General features: G+C 32.6%; 1 protein-coding gene across 10 annotated transcripts in view; it reads left to right on the plus strand.

Annotated features, from left to right (window-relative positions):
• The window catches only part of UTRN (utrophin), a 651,323-nt gene that overhangs the window by 230,435 nt on the left and 399,302 nt on the right, over positions 1-21,586 (plus strand). For all 10 annotated transcript variants that reach the window (XM_007484681.3, XM_056818903.1, XM_007484684.3 and 7 more), the window contains 6 exons: positions 7,498-7,611; positions 11,764-11,919; positions 14,136-14,306; positions 16,346-16,525; positions 19,595-19,729; positions 20,363-20,512. In XM_007484681.3, the coding sequence (XP_007484743.2) occupies positions 7,498-7,611; positions 11,764-11,919; positions 14,136-14,306; positions 16,346-16,525; positions 19,595-19,729; positions 20,363-20,512 (906 nt within the window). The remainder of the gene's footprint in view (positions 1-7,497; positions 7,612-11,763; positions 11,920-14,135; positions 14,307-16,345; positions 16,526-19,594; positions 19,730-20,362; positions 20,513-21,586) is intronic.

Raw genomic sequence — 21,586 nt, forward strand, 5'->3', positions numbered from 1 at the left:
GTCATGGAAAAGAGAACAATGTAATCATATTGATGATTAGAGATAGGCGAATATAAGATACAGGCAGGGAGCCTAGAATTATAATATTTAGAACTTTATGGGACCTTATAGTCATTTAGTACAACTGTCATTTGTGTAGTTAAGGAAACTAAAGCCTTCAGGAATGGAGTAATTTACTTAAAAGTCATACTAAGTAGCCCCAGAGTTGACATTTGAAACAAGTTCTCTGATTCTGGAATCTGTATTCTTTCCTCTGTACTCTGCTGACCAGGTCTGAAATGATAAGGAAGTAGGTGAGGCAAGCCTGATTTTTCTTTCCATTCTTGGTTCTAAGAATAATGAGCCAGATATGAGAAAGGAAAAAATTGCTATTATTTTGTGACTAATGGGATGTGTACTTAATGCAGTCTTACTGATCACCATAAGGGTGGCGTTTGTATTTGATTCAGTGAACTCTGGTGGAATAATTAAATGCTTTCTTCATTGCTCTGCAAATTTTAATGTAGAGTGTCTTGCCATTGCTTGTCTCAGGAAGAAAGTAGTATGGAAGTGAGGTCAGATGGCCTTAAGTATGAAAAAATTGGCTTCATAATTAGTATTCGTTCTCCAAAGGAATCTTTATAAAAGTAAGGAGAATATTGCTGAGGGACTTGAGAAACTATCAGTATTTACTGTTAATTAAGACATCTTGGTGAAAGGAAAGGTTGTAACTATTTTTTGGGCCAATGGGAAGATGTAAGGGAGATGAAAAAAGAAACTACCATTAGAATTGGAAAGTCTTAGAAACCTTTGAGCTGATGATTTCCAGCGAAATTCTAGAATGAAAGCTGGATTACAAGAATATCCCCTAGCTCAGATGACAGAAACCTAATTTCTCAGCTGAAATTTCATTTTAAGTGTCAATCCTATAGAGAACAAGTCTTTGCATCTCCCAGGAGTGCTTTTTTTTTTTTTTTGCGTGAAATTTTGTGGCCAAGCTTATGCTATCAGCTGGACTTCTTTTCAATGTAAAAAAAAATTGATTACTACCCATTTCTCATTAGCTTCTAAAACTGCTCTTTTTGGAACCCAGTATAACATCATGCGTTTGCCACATTTAAATAACAAGATCTACTTTTGTTTCTAAATTTGGGTTTCAATTTGGACAGTGTTTTCTGATGGTGATCTTTGTTAGATTTGAGATCTGGTTAGGTCAGGAGAGAGTAATCTATGGGGATCTGGATAAATGTATCATATTCAAAGGGCACATTTGACTGTTATAGAAGTATTCCTTATAGATGAGCATCATAAATAATGACGTTAAAGACAAATCTTTGCACAAAGCTCAAATGAATGCCCAAGAAATCAGTGATATTGAGCTTAACTGTTGGTGTGAATTATTTCTATTTTAGTGAATCTTGTAGCCATTCTAATTAGATCATAATAATAATTATAGCCAATATTTAAATAGTGCTTAGTATGTGCTAGGCACTGTGCTAAATAAACACTTTACAATTATCTAATTTGATCCTCATAATGACCCCAGGCAGTAGGTGTTATCTCTATTTTACAGATAATGAATGAGGTAAATAAAGGTTAAATGATTTGCCCAGGGTCAAAGAGTTAGTAAATGTCTGAGGCTGAATGTAAACTCAGGTCTTCTTTATTCCAGGCCCAGAGTTCTATCCAGTCTTTCACTTAGCTGCCAGACACTATTTTTATTTCAAATTTGTAGAATAACCCTTGGAAACATACCCGATTGGACATTTAGTTCTATTCATCATATTGTATATTTACATATTTTTGATGGAGAGACATAGCCATTCCCCCTTGCCCTTAATAAATATATGTATATATATTTTTTAAAATAATTTTTATTTAAAAAAATGTTTCAAAAGCAACAAACATGTTAAAGAAATCTGACATTATATACAATACAATGTTTTCCACCAAGTTTAATCTTTCTGCTGTTAGGCTTAATTTGTTACTAATTTAGTTATATAGCAATAGTTAGAATACAGAGAGATAGATACTAGAGAAAGGATTTTTCTTCAGTCCCCTCTTATGTAAGGCCCCAAACAAATCACTTTGGGCTCTTTAAGGAATTTTCTGTGAGTGATGGGAAGAGAATTTTAGAAAAGGAAAGATGGTTGGGAAATGACTCACTCTCTGGGAACTTCCTTGTTGGGAGGAGGTGACTGGAGGGTTGGCTCAGATAACTGAGTTTTGTAAGAGTTAATTTGAAGAAGAGAGAAAATATCTTGAGATCTAAGGAAGAGAGAGTTAAGTAACCACTTTTCCCTTTCCAAAAGGGAAAAGCAGCAGAAAGGGGGTGCTTTTTAACTCTCACTGAAATAGTGTCAGTTGCAGCCCCCTGCTGAGGGAGGAGATGGAACAAATACTGATCATCAGTTTGAGGCAGCTGGAAGATTTTTAATATAAGTAAAGAAAATTATATAATTTAAGATAAACTATTAGGATAGTTTAGTAAGTTAGATAGATCTTTAGATAGAGAGAAAGTCAGGTTAGGTTTATTCTCATCAGACACGAAGACATCCCTTGTGGTACAAAGGGTTCGGTTCAGATTACAGTTAGACACTTTAGTTTAGATTTAAGATATCCTGTATTATTCACATATCCTCTTTCTATCCCTACCTCTCCTGATAGTAATTAATAAATTTTGTTGGATTAAACTGTATCCAGCAAGTTATCAACTGCCAATCATCAGAACTCACTGACAGCTTAGCTAATCAATATTAGCTGGCTATAGAGATCCATAGCCAATACCAAGATTATTATTATAATAACACTGCCCAAACTCTCCTCTCCTCTAAACTTCCATATAACTGTGGATAATACCCAAGTTAGCAACTTTGGTGTAATCCATGACTCTTCATTTACACTCATCCCTCATATCTAATCTGTTAAATCTCATCATTTCTACTTTTTTTAACATTGTAAAGATTAAAATTTAGGGGAGATGGGGAGACTGAGGCAGGTAGAAATTAGTTTCTCTCTGCAAGGAGTATTATATTTTTTAGAGGTTTATTAAAGGTTAAAGATTAAGAATATACAAGTAAGAAGCATGTGCCTAGGCCAGAGGCCTAGACAAAATAACCTCACATCATGGAAGAGACACCTCTGCTCCAAAACGGAAGTCCAAAAAAAGCCAAGACCCCTTCAACAGCCTTTGAATCCGCTTAAATACCTTCTCGATCTCGGCCCAGGTGAGATTACAAGGCATTCTGGGGAAGTGGAGCAAAGGCTCATGGGGATTGTAGTCCTGTATTCGAGTCTATTTTTTACAACATTTCTTTGATACCTCTTCTCTCTTCAAACAGCTACCACATAAACTTTTAAAAGGTTTTTCACTCTAGTATCTAGCAATTTTCTTAGAATGCTTTTAGTTATCATTAAACAATTATAAGTAGAAATTCTATCTTAGTCAACCACTGTAAATATTAACTTGTGGATTTGTCTTTTTTTTTCTGTATTACATACCCTGAATCATCTTTTCCCAAATATTGAAGATCTGTTTGATAATTGAGTTCTATAGTATAGCATAGTTTAGATTTAATATTATTGTATGGCACATAATTCTACAAATGAAAAAACTTGCAGGCTAAGTAACTGATAGAGGTAAAGAAAGCTATGAACATCACCACCATCTAAGCAGGAGTCATGTTAACAGTTAATAGGCTTTTAAGATAAAATCAATATCTCACTTGTGGTTACATCTGTGTATGTAATAACTTTCAATAATTTTTTTAGTTGAAATGCAGGTATGTTCTAAACCATATTTTAAAGTAGCCTATTTTAAAGGATTGATGTTATCATAGCATGATAGAAAGCTTAGTGATAACATTTCTCATTTGTTAATGTGGACAGTTGTTTTCAACATAGGCTTTTTGAATGTTAATGAATACTGTAAAACAGCAGGGAAAAAATTACCATTTCCACCATCACTCTTAAAACAACTGATTGTGGTTTTTCTTGTTGCCTCCACCAACGGCCTGGTTTAGGAATTGGCTGCACAAAATAAAATTTAAAGTAATAGGAATTCCAACAGATGGAGGAGGAGCAAAAGAAATTCCAGGAATTTAACCTCAGATTTTTCTAGCGCGTGAGTTGGATCAAAATAATTACTGCTTGATTTGGACTTTTGAATAAGATTTGGTGTAGATGACAAAAACTGTTTGACAATATAATTTTGGATCTCTTTTCTGAAAATTTGAAGGGTGCATTAGAGCTCTCAAAGGGATACAGAGTATATAACCCTTAAAATCACTTGTCTGTATTGGTATCATTTATTGCTCTAAGTGTTGAGCTGCAAAATTTTCCTTCTTTCCTTTTAAAGGATTTCTTTTGCTCAGATTACTATGGTTTTAGCTAAAGTATTTTTAAAATACTTTACAATGTCACATTTTGATTTTATATCATCTTTATTTATTCATAAATACCAACTCTTATGACACTGTCATCTATTATAACAAAGATTAAGAAAAGAGAGGAAAAATTAGTTTAAATCTTCAGTCTAAATGCCAATCATGTTGGATAATGTATATACAATGTTTCACACCTGTAATATTCTACTTTTGCAAAAATAAGAGGTCAATTCATTTTTTTTTCATTTCTTTTGGGCTAGTTTTGGTAATTGTAATTGTCTAATATCAACAGTTTTTCTTTTTGTTTTTTACATTTCTTTACTTTTACAATTCTATAGTTGTATATGCATTTTTTCAGGTTTTTTTCTACTTCATATCAGTTTATATAGAGTATTTCATGTATCTTTAAATTCTTCTTATTCATTGTTTCTTATGGTACATTGATATTCTTATTCTAGCATATACATATTCAATAATTTAGTTATTTTAGTTTGTTTAGTCATTTAGGAATTGTTTTAAAAGGTCCCTCTTCTAGTCCCTCTTTTAGAAATAAGATCAAAGGGTCTGCTAACTTAAAAAAGTTTAGAAACCCTTACTCAGGATTAATGATATTTGTTTAGGATTCTCTCTCTCTCTCTCTCTCTCACACACACACACACACACACACACACACACACACACACACACACACGAAAATTTATGGCTTTTCTTTCCCTGACACTTAAATTGAGGGACAAAAAGAAAAACAAAACTTGTTGAGATTATTCACTGTTCCATCTAGCTTCCTCTTGCAGCCTATCAGTAGGAGTCTATCTATATGGAGCTCTTCTTTAAAAAATTAGCTTTAGATATAAGTGATCTATAGCTATATATATGAAGAAAGCCCCTCCAAAATCATTACTGGTGAGAGAAATTCAAATTAAAGAAATTCTGATATTCCATCTTACACTGTCAGAGTAGTAGCTATGGCAAAAAAAGGAAAATGCCAATATCAGTGTGGCTGTAGGAAAACAGGCACATTGATCCATTTATAAATGGGTGCAACCATTTTGGGAAACAGTTTGGAATTATACACAAAAGTTGTTAAACAAGTCATGCCTTTTGACTCAATTATACTTCTAGTAGACTTATAACCAAAAGAGCTTTAACAAAGAGGAAAAGAACCTTTTTGCCCAAAAATATTTGTAGTAGCTATTTTTATGTCAAAAAAATGGGCACTAAAATTTGAAGAATAAGATAATAAGGTTTTTTTTTGTGGCATTTGATTATTGCTGGGCTCTAAAAAATGTGGAAATGGATGGTTTCAACAAAACATGGAAAGGTTTGATGTACTAATGAAGAGTGAATTGAGCATAACCAGAAAAATGATTTATATCATAACATCAAGATTTTAAAAATGAACAATTTTGAAGATTTTTGTAAACAGTTAATGAATGAAATGAACAGAACCAGGAGACAATTTACATTGTAACACTATATATAAAAGACAAAACAACTTGGAAAACTCTAAGAAGTGTGATCATTTTAATGGTCATCTATTATTCCAGATGGCCAATGATGAAATGTGCTCTCCATTACAGAAAGGAGGTGGATTCAGGGTATGGTATTAGACATATGTTTTTGTGTGACTAATGAGGGAATCTGGTTTATTCAAATCTGCATATTTGTTAAAAGAAATTCATGTTTCTATTTTTTATGCTCTTTGGGGATGGGAGATGAATAGATTTCTTGCAATTTAAAAATATGGAGAGGTAAATGGTGGAATAGATGTGAAATATTGCATTTACTTTCACATGAGTGTCTCATAAAATGATAATAATCTGTAAATGTATATAATATATAAGCAAAATACATCAATAAAGCTTTAAAGTATGTAATTAATGAACCAAATTGAAAGAAAATACATTTCAGAACAGTGTAAGGACAACAGTTTTAAGCATTTGATCTGTCCTGAAATTGAATTAGCTATGTTGTGTCATACTAAACTATCTGCCATTAGAAAGATTTGAGGAAAAACTTTATGATCATATGTCAAAGTTGATATAGAAAGGAATAATTTTACTATATTAAGACACTTGGATAATCTCTATAGAGAGATTTGTGTGTGTATGTGCATGCATGTGTGTGCGTGTACATTTGTGCAAGTTGCATATGCTTGTGCATGCGTGTGTATGAGTTTTTAATCCACTACTCTCCCACAACCTAAAACTATTCTGTGTGTGTTATCATCTATATAGATTTAAATTGTAAGTTCATCTTCTGAATGAGATGCTGGAATGAAGGCTGTTAAGGAAGCTGAGAATTAAAATATCCTTTTGAATGTTTCAACGTTGTCTATGTCTATTTGAATGTTTCAAAAAATTGTCTTTCCTTCCCAAGAGAAACTACCGGAGCATCTTAGAGAATTTGTTAACTTTAAATTTATGCCGTATATACTTGTTTTGAACCCATCAGAATGTAAACTCTTTGGGATGAAAGAATGTTTCTATTTGTTCTTGTACCCAAGGGCCTAGTATAGTATCTAATGTTTTAACAATGTTTGCTGATGGTTTGATTTATGAACAAATTGATGCTTTTTGGTAATCCCAGATTTGCTTTTCCATTTCCATCCCTCTTACCCCAACTAAAAAAAAAGACACCAAGAAGTACTTATTTATTATTTATTCCAATCCATTAAGGACAGTTCATGGAAAAAAAAAAATTAAATATGCTTCTATGATGATTTCCCTCCAATTAAATGTGATAGTAAAAAATTTTAGGTAATGTTAAACAAAGATGCCATGTGTTTGAAAATATGAGACTCTCATAGGTATTATAAGTATACCAGTGCTTATATTTATAAAGTGACATTTTTAATAACTTAGCTTTTAATTTTGCCAATGAATGCTCAGCTGATAATAGTTTGTAATTTGCAGAATAAAATGCATTTTTAAAAACTATTCATTTGGACATGAGAAGATCCCCTTCGTGAATAGAGAAAATTATTCTGTGGTAGATAATGTATAACAGGAATCAAGAAAAGAAGGAAATGATACAATGAAAGTTTACTAAAGTTGCTCTTCTCAGTAGCAATCTTGAGATGAAGGAGTTTGTCACTGACTGATAGCCCTTTTCATTACTTTGTTCGATTTAGGCTGATTCTAAAGTCATTGAGAAGTGGATAAATGGTGTGAAAGACTTCTTAATGAAAGAGCAGGCCATCCAAGGAGATTCTGAAGGACTTCAAAGACAGCTTGACCAATGCAGGGTGAGTTTTGCTCATTTTAAGGAGCCTACTTAGGAGCCTATAATAAAGAATAACATTTTGCTTTATCTTCATTATTATTTGCTGCTTTTATATAAATACATGAGACGATGAACTGAAGGTAAAATATTTAACCTTGTAAAAGGATTTTGAATTTAGTTTTAAAAAAAAAAGACTTGAGCAGTTTTCACATTTTCATTTTCATCTTCATATTTGTGTTGACAGAGACAGCTAGGCTTTGTGGATAGAGAACTAGGTTTTGTATAAGAATTATGTGGTTGCAAGTCATCCTGTATTCCATAATATCTTTGTGAAGGCATGTCATTTACCCCTCAGCGCTCCAGGCAACTCTCTAAGAATATAAATTGCAGATTTGTCGCATGAGAGGGAGTTTGCAAATGACTTATTCTTTATTCTGATGAAATTATGACTTCAAATTTCCTTTATCACACAGGAAAAAACCAAAATGAAAGTGCCTCCAGAGGTATACCTAAATTTTGTTTTTGTTTTCGTAACTAAGGTATCAGTTTATAAGACTTATAGCATTGAGGGAACTTGCAGATCATCTAATACAACCCTTTCATTTTATAGAAGACACATCTTGGTGGCTAATGAGATAGACTTGGAATGCTATATTGAGAGTGGGGAAGATCTGATTTTGAATACTTCCTTAGGCATTTACCAGCTTTGTGATTCTGGAAAATCAATTAACTTCTGTTTTCATCAGTTTACACATCTGTAAAATGGGGATAATAATATCCCCTACTTCACTGATTTGTTGCAATGATAAAATTATAATTAAAAGGTATTTTGGAACCCTTAAATCACTATAAAAATGTTAGCTTTTATTAAAAGAAATTGACATTTTTCTTTTAAAGAATACTTCTTAACACATTTATGATCCTTTTTATGTCTCATTATATTCTTTTTATCTCTTAAGAACAGCATGTAAATGTGAACTTTTTTTTTAGATTGCTGTATATTGTTTAAAGAATATGTAAATCTTAGCTCTTCACAATTTGTTGGTAAGGGATAATTATTTACATCCCCTTTTGATAGCCACAGATAATGAAGCACTCAAGCAAAATTAATTACTTAAAGGTTAATAACAAGTCACTTGCTAGCAATCCTCATCCACGACCTCTATTCAGAAAGCCATTAGAACTATCAAAGTAATAGCAGTAATTGTTATTACAATAACTTCTCTTGAGTCTTTGTACATGCTATCTGTCAACTTACAGATGATTTTCATATTTATGAGAGACATCATGGAATAGCTACTGGCTTCAGAGTAAGGAAGACCCGGGGCTCACCTGAAGTCTCTGAGACAATCCAGTTTTTTGAACCTGCAAAGTCAAGCCTCTCAGAGATCCAGGCAGTGCTTTAAGATTATAAATTGATGAAAAGGGGCAGCAAGGTTGGTTTAGGAGATAGACAGATAGCCAGACTTGGAGACAAGAGATCCTGACTTATGTTCTGGCCTCAGACACTTTCTAGCTGTGTGACTCTGGGTAAGTCACCCAAGACCCATAGCCTTGCACTTTATGCTCTTCTGCCTTAGAACTGATAGTATTAATTCTAAGGCAGGAGTAAAGGGTTTTTATAAATAATAATAAGTTGTATGGAAGGTGCCAGTCTGCACTGTTAGATATACTTCTTGGCCCGTAACTTATTACTAAACCAAAATAATAACTAAACACCACTAACGTTAAATGTCTCATTTTAAAAAAAATGTTCATATAGAAAGAGAGCCATCAGCTAAGAGAAGAATATTAAAAAAACTGCTCTCTTATTTCTGGTTTCTCTAGCTTCCTTCAAGTCCCTTCTAAAATCTGACCTCTAGGAAGCCATTCCCTTTTTGTTGTTGTGGTTCAGTCATTTCAGTTGTGTCTGACTCTTTGTGTCTCCATGTGGAGCTTTCTTGACAAAGATACTGGAATGGTTTACCATTTCCTTCTCTGACTGATTTTACAGATGAGGAAACTGAGGCAAACAGGGTTAAATGGTTTATCCAAAGTGACATAACTTAGTAAGTGCGTGAGGTTGGATTTGAATGCAGATCTTGAGCTCTATCCACTATGTCACTTAGCTGCCCCAGTCTTTCTCTATCCCTCTTATTTAATTCTAGTTCCTTCTTTTGATTAATCACATTTTATCTTGCATGTATGTTATTTGTATGTAGTTGTTTTCACGCTATCTCCTTCATTAGAGTTTGAGTTTCTTTGAACTTTGTTGTTTTTTTTTCCTTTTTCCTATCCTCAGTGCTTACCATACTGCTTGGAACATAGTAGGTGCTTAATCTATTTTCAAAAGACTAACCTTGGCATAAGAAATACCTTGTTTCAGATTCTACCCTGACTGTTACTGTGGCAAGTCTCTTAAACTTTTTAAGTATTATAGGCAACTCTCAGGATAATGTATTGCAGAGAGAAGGATGATCTATAATTTTGAAGGTAGATTCCATATGAGGAATTCCTCATACCCAGGATATCATTTGTCCATCCCATTCTTCCTCCCAATAAAGCATTATTTTACTTTTTTTTACAAGGAATGCAGCTGATTACAGAAGTTTACAGAATTTTAATGTTTGATGAGATTTCAGTGACTATTCTAAGTCACACATGAATTATACCAAAGAAGTCATTGCCTATTTCTATTTCAAGACCATTGAGCGGGAACTCTCTCCTCTTTAATGCATCTGATCCTTTTTTTTTGGATTAATTTGTACAACCTTCCTAACATCTGTCTAAATTTCTCACTTTCCATTATTCATCTGACTTGCTTCTGACTTCTAGTGCTAAAGAACACAGGTCTAATTTTTCTTCCACATAACAGCATTCTGATGCTTATTGATAATGAACACATCATCTGAGTCTCAAAATTACCTACCATTTATATCATGACTTAATGTTTTGTTAAGGACAAACCATATACTATCTCACTTGATCCTTACCACAAACCTGGATATAGGTGCTATTATTGTTGTTATCCCCATTTTGTAGTGGAGGAAATTAATGCAGAGAGCTTAAGTGCTTTGCTACAAGTCATACATTTTGTCCTAGATAAAATCTGAACTCATCTCCTTGACTACAAATTCAGCATTTTATGCACTCAAAAAGTAGCAACCACTCAGTTTTCTTTCTTCCTGATGAACATCTTCCTTTAACTGATCATTATATGACCTATAGTCTTGAACATATAAGCTATCTTGACTTTATCTTGCCATTAGACTTTGATGACTCTGGAAGAGAGGGTAAGATGGATAACTTTGTACAACTCTGCCTCACTTAAATCCTATTTATATGCGAATCCAAAGATTTCACCACTGATTCATTTTGGTCCTCTTTGAATGCAAAGGAGCACAACCAACCATAATATACAAAAATGGCCCTTTCCTATCCTGGTTCCCCTACTCTTTATACTGTTTCATCTTTCCTAACAATGGTGGCAGGAACTAAACAATACATTTCATAAGAGGTTTGACTAGGTGGGACAGAACATATAGGAGTTATCACTTCTTTTTAGAAGTTATGCTTCTTGAGGCAGAGGAGGCTCAGTGGATTGAGAGCCAGCCCTAGAGATGGGAAGTCCTGAGTTAAAATCTGTCCTTAGACATTTCCTGGCTGTGTGACCTGGGCAAGTCACCTAACCAATACATAGTATTGATTTGAAGATGGAAGGTAAGAGTTTAAAAAAAAAAACAAAAAAAACTTTGCTTTTTTAAATATGTCTATGATGGGGATTAGCTCATCTAACACCTTGATTTCATATATCAACAAACTGCGCCCAAGAAAAGTGAAGCAATTTGTCTAAAAATTACATCACTATTGAGTATAGTCTGAGAAGACAAGAGTTTGACACTCGTTCCAGTGTTCTTTCTACTTACTCTAAAGCTTTATGTTTTTTAAAAAAATATTTTTTATAAAATTTTCTATAAATAGAAACAATAATTCCTATAAAATAAGGAATAAAATCTCAAAGAGCACTTTTAATAGTTTACCAGGTAGGAATAAATTAATTGACCGACTAAAAAGACAAACAGTAGACAAACAACAAATATATTACAAATAATGTATTATTTGTGCCCTTCTAATTTCTCTCTCTTTTTTTACTTTTGGTTTTATTTACATAAACGTGTTTTTATTGTATAACTAGGTATTTGTCAATGAAATGGAAACAATTGATTCATCCCTCAAGGAAATGAAGGAAATAGAATCTGCTTTGCGAAGCCATCCAGTTGCTGGAGTTAAAACTTGGGTGCAGACAATACTCGTAGACCATCAATCACAATGGGAAAAATTCAGCAAGCAGGTAAGTTTTATAATTATAATTTTCTATAGATCATTTACTTAGCAATTGCTGTAACATTGACATGCTTCATTGCTTTTAAAAATTTTAAATTTTTATCCATCTTTAAACATTTATCTTTGCCTTTCCCTTTCACCACTCTTTTCACACACATAAAAACGAAATAAAGCTTTAGTCCTAATTATGAATATCCAATTTAAAATCCCAATGTAGACCATGTTCAAAGATGTGTCACATTCTTTCTGGATCTCAAATCCATCATCTCTTCTTCTCCTCCCACCCCGTTTCTCATAACATATTTTCTTACTTGTCTAATAGAATTTTTCTTCTCTTTCTGCTCACCTTACTCTATAATAGTTCATACAAGCTTTCCAAATTTTTCTAAAACCATTCTTTATGTCATTTCTTATGGCACAATTAATTATTACAGACTGTTGCCATCACAAATGTGCTAACATAAATATTTTTGTAGGAATGAATGCTTTAAAAAAATTATTTTTGGGAAGGATACTTCTGATTCAATAGTTGTTAAAAGGTCTGCTGTAGTGGATGACATGATGATAATTTGTAGCATGCTAAGTTTAAAGTTAGAAGACTTAAGTTTGAATCCTGTATTCATCACCTGTATGACACTGGGCATATGACATTTAAGCTCTTTGTGTTTCAATCTCTTTGTAAAATGAGTGGTTATAGCATGTGATTTCCAGTGTTGCTTCTGAGTCGTAATCCTAAAACTCCTTAAAGATTATGTAGGCATAGGTGATGAGAACTTGGCTTTCATTGGCCCAGGGAACCCTTATATGAAAAAGCTCCCTCGATCAATTTTAAGTATCACTTTTTCTGTAACTTATAGCCAGTATTAGAGAGTTCCTTAGATAAATGAGAGATTGTTACTTGACCAGGATTACATTTGCTTAATATTACTAAATTTCATGATTTTACCATTTACTTTTATAGTATTACCTCAACACTTTAAGAGATAGTCTTTTACAACTGTTGAAGTAAAACACACCTTCATCACCTGGTGGCCAGCCTATTCTTAGCTTTCTCTTTTATAAAATGAATTTTGTTTTTTTCTTCTCTTTTTTATAAAGTAATTCTAAGCAATTTGGTGATATGACACACCAATAAATTTGTCTCTTGAAAAATAAAAAAATAAAATAAACCCACAACCCTTTTTTCTCCTTTCTACTTCGCCTTTTATTATCTTAATTCAGATTTTCATTATATTTATCCTGGTCTATTATAATATGCTTTTAACTAATCCCTTTTTCATCAAGTTGTTCTATTTCATAATATTTTCTTAAACCTGCTCAAAAAACCCAATATTTTTTCCTTATTCTATACTCTAACAAATCAGGAATGAACACACACACACACACACACACACACACACACACACACACAAGACTTCTCTTTACTTTTTAAACACCTAATCCTTCCCTCATACTCCAGTTCTTGTACTGCTTCCTCTGTGAACTTTTCCTCCATTCTACCTGTTTAGAATTCTCCTATCCTTCCTTGTTCTTCTCTGGCCCTTCAATTTCTTCTTCATTATGTACTTAATCTTTTAGCAAGTTATAATATGGTTATTTTTTGTCTCATCATCCTTAGCACCTAAGGAGGCACTTAATATATATTTGTTTGATTGTAGCAAATTCTTAGTGTCTCATGTTTTCCACATGATGGAGGGCCAAGGTAAACACTCATAGATCTGTGGCTTAATTTCACAGTATTTAAATTGTCATTGGGATAGGGGAGAGAAAATAAGATAAATGATAAGATAGAATTCACTTTGCTCTTCTCCCTTCCTACATCAAAAATTCCAGCAGTTCCCAACATAAACAATACAATAAAAAATCAATAATACTTATGACCATTCCATCTGAGTCATACCTGATCTTGAAAAAACCAAGTCTGGGAGAAAAAAGGTTGTTCATGCTATCTCCACTTTCTCCAACTTGCTTAAGAACATTTGTTACTTTCTAATAATTTAGCACAGTGCTACAAGTTGCCAGTGGGCAACTCTGGGTTTTTATCATCAGCTTCTGTCCTTTGGGAAAATAATTTGTAGTATTTTATTGCTGATGAAATTATACTTTTCACTGCTACAAAATAATGGATCTTCTTATAGTGTGATTTTCATTGTAAAGTTTCAAAATAATTTAAAAAACATTTACCAGAGTAATTTTTTTTTGGGGTAACACCACCCCCTCTAGATTGCTATTCAGAAGAATAAGTTGTCTGAAAGTCAGGAAAAAGCCATGAATCTGAAGAAGGACTTGGCAGAGATGCAGGAATGGATGACTCAGGCTGAAGAAGAATATTTAGAAAAGGATTTTGAATACAAATCACCAGAAGAATTAGAGAGTGCTGTTGAAGAAATGAAGGTAGGAATATAATTGCATAAAAATTGGATTTAGGCCATTTCTTTCAGTTTTTTTGTTTTGAGAATCATTTTGTTTCCAGGAACAAAAGAGTTTACCTTTTAAAAGCCAGTTGTGGATTTGTAGTCTCATAGTCCTCTCTTCTTTCCTCAATATGTGAAACAATTTCCTTTTTCTTTGACCCGTGGGACATCCCAATTGCTAGCCAGTCTAACTGATAGCCTCTCTGTCACTTAGTAAGGCAACAGAACCTTTCACCACCACTTTATTATCGTCAAACCACAGTATTTATTTCCCTCAAGTTTGTACTATGTAAATTGTTCAGTGCACTTTAAAAAAATAATCTGGGCAAGGTGCCCAGCTTTCAAGTATTGCTTCAGTTGTCCTTGAGTGTTTTAGCTGACACAGAAACTATGACTTTAAAGGGCATTTTGATACACTTGAGAACAAGTAATGACTCTTTTTAGCCAAAATTTAATCTGCCTGAATGTACAAGGTGAACAAAACATCAACCTAGTACCTTTGCTGAAAATAGAATTGTATGTGGAATTAGTTTTGTTGCTTAAAGTCTTAGTGTTTTGGGTGGAATAAGTGCTTATTGATAGAAGTGCCCTTGGAAAGTACTTACTGTTTATAAAAGGCATGAAAAGAATTTCAAATCACAAAGAATATTTGAAGTTCTGCACAGTTTCGGGCATTACACTGATACCTTTTTTATTTTTGAGATTAATTGTGATTGTGTGAATAAAATATTTAATTTCATGTTTTATTTGTTTTCTACCTATATTTTATTGGTTATGCTTAATTCTTCTCAAAGAAATTTGGAAATTAAAATGTAGAGAAATTGTAGAAATTTAAAAAATAAATGCAATTTTAGAATACTCAGGATTCCATGAGATGCTGGATTTTTTTTTTACAAAATATAAGAAAAGTTTTGGGTATAGAGAGAAGAAAAAAAACGTGAAAGCTTTTAACTCCTTATGTCAAGCCTTTATTGTCTTCTTTTTATGATTTTGTTTGCAATGTTAGAAGTTCTCATAATGTAACATCTTCCAATATTCATATGCAAATAAAAAGAAGGAAATTCCAAACCAGATATGATGATTTTGGGGAGTATCTGGTATTTTGTGTTATCCTTGGAAATGGTCTCTTCAATTAGTGAGAAAATTTCATGTGAAGAATTCTTGGTTATTTGAGATTATATAAAGTTCTCTTTTTCTCCAACATTTTTAGTGGAAACATGTTCCAGTGAATAGAGGAATAGGTCAAATCCTGGCTCTGCCATGTACCCTGTGACCTTTGTGACCTTGGTCAAATCCCCTTTAATTCCTTTAGAGTTACCTTCTTGATATATAAAATGATGAGGTTAGAATAACTGAGTTAATTCTAAATTAATTCTGGCAGCTCTTGAACATAACTTAGGTATTCATAAAATGTCAATAATTTTATCACAATCCTTAGGAGACTGACTAATTTTAAAACATACTTAATTTTTTTTGGCAATGGGGGTTAAATGACTTGCCCAGGGTCACACAGCTAGGAGATATCTGAGGGCAAATTTGAAAAACATACTTAATTCTTAAAAACAAAACAATACCAAAAAAAAAATCAAAAGCCTGCACATTCCCTCTACTTGAATAAAAATTTTTACTTAAAATTTTTACATGTTTTTTGAAATCTGTAAGTCCACTGAATGAAGAAAACTATAGAAGAGATCATGAAGTCATCAGCAATATGCTACTATACTATTCAGCAGAATGTATTTTATTTAGATTTATATTCAGATTTGTGTTTTCTCATCCCCTTAGGAGCACAATGTCTTTGAATTCCAGATATGAGAATTTTGAATTTATGATTTCTAACATTGTGTAAGAAAGAAAATAATGTCTCAAAATCCAATCAATTATGATAACTGATTTAGATATTAGAATTCTAATTAAGTTTGAGAAACAAGCAAAATAAAACATTTACAAAATAGCTGTTAAATGGAGAAGTGGTTTAAAAGTACTTTTTTTTTCAGTTTTTAACCTCTCTTTCCGCAGAGGGCAAAAGAGGATGTGCTGCAGAAGGAGGTGCGAGTGAAGATTTTGAAAGACAGCATCAAGTTGTTAGCTGCAAAAGTGCCATCTGGTGGTGAAGAATTAACATCTGAGTTGAATGTGGTGTTAGAAAACTACCAACTTCTTTGCAATAGAATTCGAGGGAAATGCCATACACTAGAGGTTTGTTTCTTTTTTCTTCCATTTCATAAAAATCCACCTTAAATTTTTAGCCATTTATCAAGATTTAAGAATTAAATTATCAAATGACATCTTTTCTACCTATATTTAGTTTTTTATTTTTAAATAAACTCATTATCTCTCTTAGTCAATAACGTATATTGCTTCTAAGGCAGAAGAGTGGTCACCAGGGCTTGGCGGTGGAGATTCATTGACTTGCCCAGGTCATACAGCTAGAAAGTGTCTGACCAGATTTGAACTCAGGACCTCCCATCTCTAGACCTGGCTCTCTATCCACTGAGCCACTGGGCTTCCCCCAGGATATTTACTTTAATGTAATGTGTCAGTGATCTGTGATCATATTGATAGGAAAATACTATTTTCCACCGGTGCATCTTATAATCCAGCTACTCCTTTTGAACCATTTGGTCTGTTGTCCATCTTTTTGTAAATTGCTATAAGAGCTCTCCCCAGGATGCTTTGGGAATGCATTCATGGCAATAGAGCATATAGGCTAAGGCACCAGTTTCTTCTTGCTCTCATTAGGTGACTCAATCATCTCCTTTTCCCAGTTGTACATATTTCTTTTTAAAATATTTTATTGCTTTTTTTATTTTTTGACCTAGTCTTCACTTTTTATTACATTTTTCCTTATTTCTATACTTAATGAGCCATTTTAATTAAGAATAGAAAAGTAAGAGGGAAGGTTAGGTATTTTAGTAACAATGAAGCAGCATGCTTTAAAATTACAGGCATCCTTCCACATCATATGAGTTAGTGGAAAAATGTAGACCTTTTATATTATGAATGTCTATTATTATTTCCATTCTGGTTGAAAAGATAGAATTCTCATTGACTCAATGTAGTGGTTGTTCTGTAATGAACTAGTGATTTGAGGCAGCTAGACGGCTCAGTGGATAGAGTCCAGACCTGGAGTTGTGAAGTCCTGGCCTCAGACACTTCCTAGCTATGTGACCATGGGCAAGTCACTTAACGCTAATTTCCTCATCCGTACTGCATTTTTTTCCTTGGAACCAATACTTACCGATTTTAAAACAGAAGTCAAGGGTTCAAAACAAAACAAAAAAGCAAAACTGGTTATTTAGCCTTGAACAAATCACACCTTATTCCTTGATTATGATATTTTATTCTGTAACATAACAATGTTTCTAAAGTACTTGGAAAAATCTTTAAAATGCTACATATATACTAGTAATAATGCTGATGATTGTAAAATAATACTTATGGTGTTGTATTTTGTGCATATGTGTGTGTGCATGTGCATGCATGCATGTGTGTGTTTGTATTCTAAAGAGAACTAAAATAAGATATTTCATATGAAAGAAAATATGAAAAATTTTTTTGATATATAAGATTTCCCCCCTTAATTTTAAGAATGATGAGCTTGGTAATTTTTTTTTCTACACAGTAAAAATTTTTCTGTTTTTCCCTGGCTAGCTTTTGTTTAATTTCATTAGAAAGATTTGTAGCAATTTTTAGAGGTTGTAAAATATCCTTAATGTAGAACATGTGGTAGAGATCATTCTTAATAATGAGAATCCAAAATATAATTTTTATCCTAGTGTCACATTAAGCATTCTTCTTTTGTTATATGGTCACATAATTTTTTTACTCAAAAATAGGCAGCAGCTCCCTACTGCCTCTGGTTTCTTACTCTTCCCCCCTCCTTTCACCCATTCCATTCCCTCTAAATTTGTGCATCTTATCTTTCTTTTGAGCTTCTACAATTCTGCTTTACTCACACAGTAGCACAACTTTTTTGATGCAGGCATGTCATACAAGAAGTTCCTGTTCCTGTGTCTCCTAAGTCTTAACAATCAATATCAAAATTCTTCAAAGAAATCTTGAGAGTGTCTTTGCATCTGGCCTCTTTTTGAGCACTCATCTTGCATGTATTTTCCATAAAAAATATTATTTTAGGCAAATATACTTTTGCCATTCGAGCAATGTGGCCAGCCTGGAAGAGGTGTCCTTTTTGTGGTACAGTTTGAATGCCTGGCAATTTGGCTCTAGAAAGAACCTTAGTGTCTAGTACCATATCTTCCCAGGTGATCTTCAGAATCTTCCTAAAGCAATTCAAATGGAAGCCATTCTGTTTCCTGGCATGATTCTGATATACTGGCTAGATTTCATAGGCACTTAATGAGATCAGCACAGTGACTCTTTAGACCTTCAGCTTGGTAGGCAGTCTAATACCTTTTCTCTCCTTCACTTTCCTTCAGAATTTCACAAATACTGAGTTTGCTCTGTCAATCTTAGATCAATCTCATCATCTATGTATAATTCCTCCAAAGTATATAGCCAAGATATTTAAATAGAAAAGCAAACTATATACATGGTAATCTACATTTTCATGGCTAATCATCTTTTGCTGTGTGTGTGTGTGTGCCTAATCTATGAAGACTAGAATAAAAAATATAATTAAAAAACAAACTTCTAACCTTAGCTGTGATGTAGATTTTCTTCTGAAATCAGGATTTCATAACCTTTTTTAATTTCATGAACCCTTTTTTGTTGTTTGCTCAAAACTTTTTTCTTTTTTAGAATACTGTTTTTAAAAAGACAATATAGAGAATAACAAAAAATGAACTAAGTAATTATGAAATTAAAAAAAAATTAAGTTCATATATCCCTGTTAATGTAACCTTGTTGGTAAACTTACTCTCTTGTAGTTTTCTTTAATTGCTTAATTTGTCTTTTGATGCTTATCCCTCTTATAATGATTGAAAATGAAATGTCTGGGAAAATCTCTTATCATTGATAAAGAGGTTTAGTATGTTGTAAATGCTGTTTTAATGTGGACCAAAATATGCTGGATGTTTAAGAATGTTTTTATTGTGTTTTTTTTTCCCAATATTCTCTCTTAATTTTTACTGCCTCCTGTTCAGACACACCGGATAAATTTATAAAATTTTCCCCCATATTATGGTAATGTGTGGGACTATGTTTGTTGAATGAAATTATTCTTGATTATGTAAAACATGGAGATATATGGAGATATAATAATGTATTCATTGCCCTCCAGACTAACTTGATTTGTCCTCCTTTTAGGAGGTATGGTCATGCTGGATTGAACTACTTCATTATCTAGAGCTTGAGACAACCTGGCTAAATACTTTGGAAGAGAGAGTACAAAGCACTGAATCCCTTCCTGAGAAAGCAGATGCTCTCAATGAAGCCCTTGAGGTACTTAGTAGCTGTCTTTTTTTAATGTGTGATAATTTCCTCTTGCTACTATTGGATTTCATCCTGGGTGAAAATAAAGTTTCTGATATTGTTTTGTTCCTTGGAATGTTGTGATTTAAATTAGCATAATAAACAGCATTTACTATTGCTGATTTGTTTTTAGCCATTTAATTTTTTTTTTTGGTAATTGATATAGTGTTGGTCAAGTCTCCCATTTGAGAGGTTTATTTGACATTAGTACCAGAAGGACCATGTTGTGATAGAGTTTATTTATACCATGTTTTGATTGTGTTGGTGGGGTTGGCATTTGTATTAAAAGCCACAGACAATCAATCAGTCAATTTATTTTCTTCTTTAAGTATTAGAAGATTCGAAGGCTTGTACTTTTGGGAAGGGTATATAGTGAAGAGAAAGTTGTAATTTAGGCAAGTGATTAAAATGGTCTAAATTGGAATAGTGGTATAGGGCAAAGAAGTCATAGAGAAGTTCAAGATAATTCCCCAAATTGGTAGTAGCTAGTAATTTGCCAATCAGTTAAATTTAATGAAATGCAATAAAAAACTATGAATGTTTCAACACTATGAGTTTTACAATCCTGATGTGAAATAATATTATTTTTTTTTTCCTATTTAGTCTTTGGAATCAGTTTTACGCCACCCAGCAGATAATCGCACTCAGATCCGTGAACTTGGTCAAACTTTAATTGATGGTGGAATTCTTGATGACATAATCAGTGAAAAGTTAGAGACCTTCAATAGTCGATATGAAGAACTGAGTCACTTGGTAAGAATTGTAATACTTAGAAATGATGATATCAGTTGAAAGGAAGATGATTAAGGAAAGCAGAGTTTTACCCTATAGGCTGAAGTTAAATAAAACCATTAGATAGATCTTCTCTGAGTTTACTTTTATTATTTATGCCCTTGATATTATTTCTGGGCATTAAGTATCTTCATTTCTTTAAGGATAGGGAATGTTACAGTCTTAGTAGGATGAAATACATTTAAATATTTATTATTACTAATAATTTTATTATTTAACTTTTATTTTGTATCAATTATTAAAAAAACAAATAGTTCATTTGTTCACTTAACCAGTGATATATCTGAATGTCATTGAGTTGTTTTTTTTTTGATCATCAACAGAAATAAATTTCATTATTGTATTTCTGAGCATTGTGTGGTAACAGGAAAGACACCTTTCATAAAGTAGTAGGTGTATTAAAGGAAAGGGAATGAATTTCATGGTTCTAATGTAAACATTACATAAATCAGGCCTGGCATCTATATTTTACATGTGTAGATGTTTGTATGATATTTGGATTATAAATGCTTACTTGGAACATGATGAAAAACTACCTAGAATTACATCATTTTCTCCTATCTTGACTATTTTAAAAACATGATGAATTATATTTATATTTACAAAATTAAGCTTTTTGAAAAACTTGTATCTAAAATCAAAAGCAATCATAACATACACCAGTGTTACATTATGAAGTATCCCTGACAAACTCAAGAATTGTTATTCAATAAAGTTCTTGAAATTTTAGCAATATCAATAAGATAGGAGAAAGAAATTAAACTCATAAAGTTAGGTTAAGAAGAGATGATTATCCTAGGTTATTGATGATATGTTAGTTTAATTGTAGTGTCCTCGTGAATTAGGAAAGACACTAATTGATATAACAATTAATTTCAAAATATTTCTGGGTTTTATAATAAACAGTAAAATCAACAATATTTTTATATAATAAAAAATAGAAAGGAATTTTTAGTATTACTATAAAATATTTACAACATTTTGGAGCAATTTTACCAAGGTATCTCTAATATTTGTGCAATTTTTAAAAACAAA

This window comes from Monodelphis domestica, chromosome 2 (assembly GCF_027887165.1).
Source record: "Monodelphis domestica isolate mMonDom1 chromosome 2, mMonDom1.pri, whole genome shotgun sequence".
Classification (NCBI taxonomy): Eukaryota; Metazoa; Chordata; class Mammalia; order Didelphimorphia; family Didelphidae; genus Monodelphis; species Monodelphis domestica.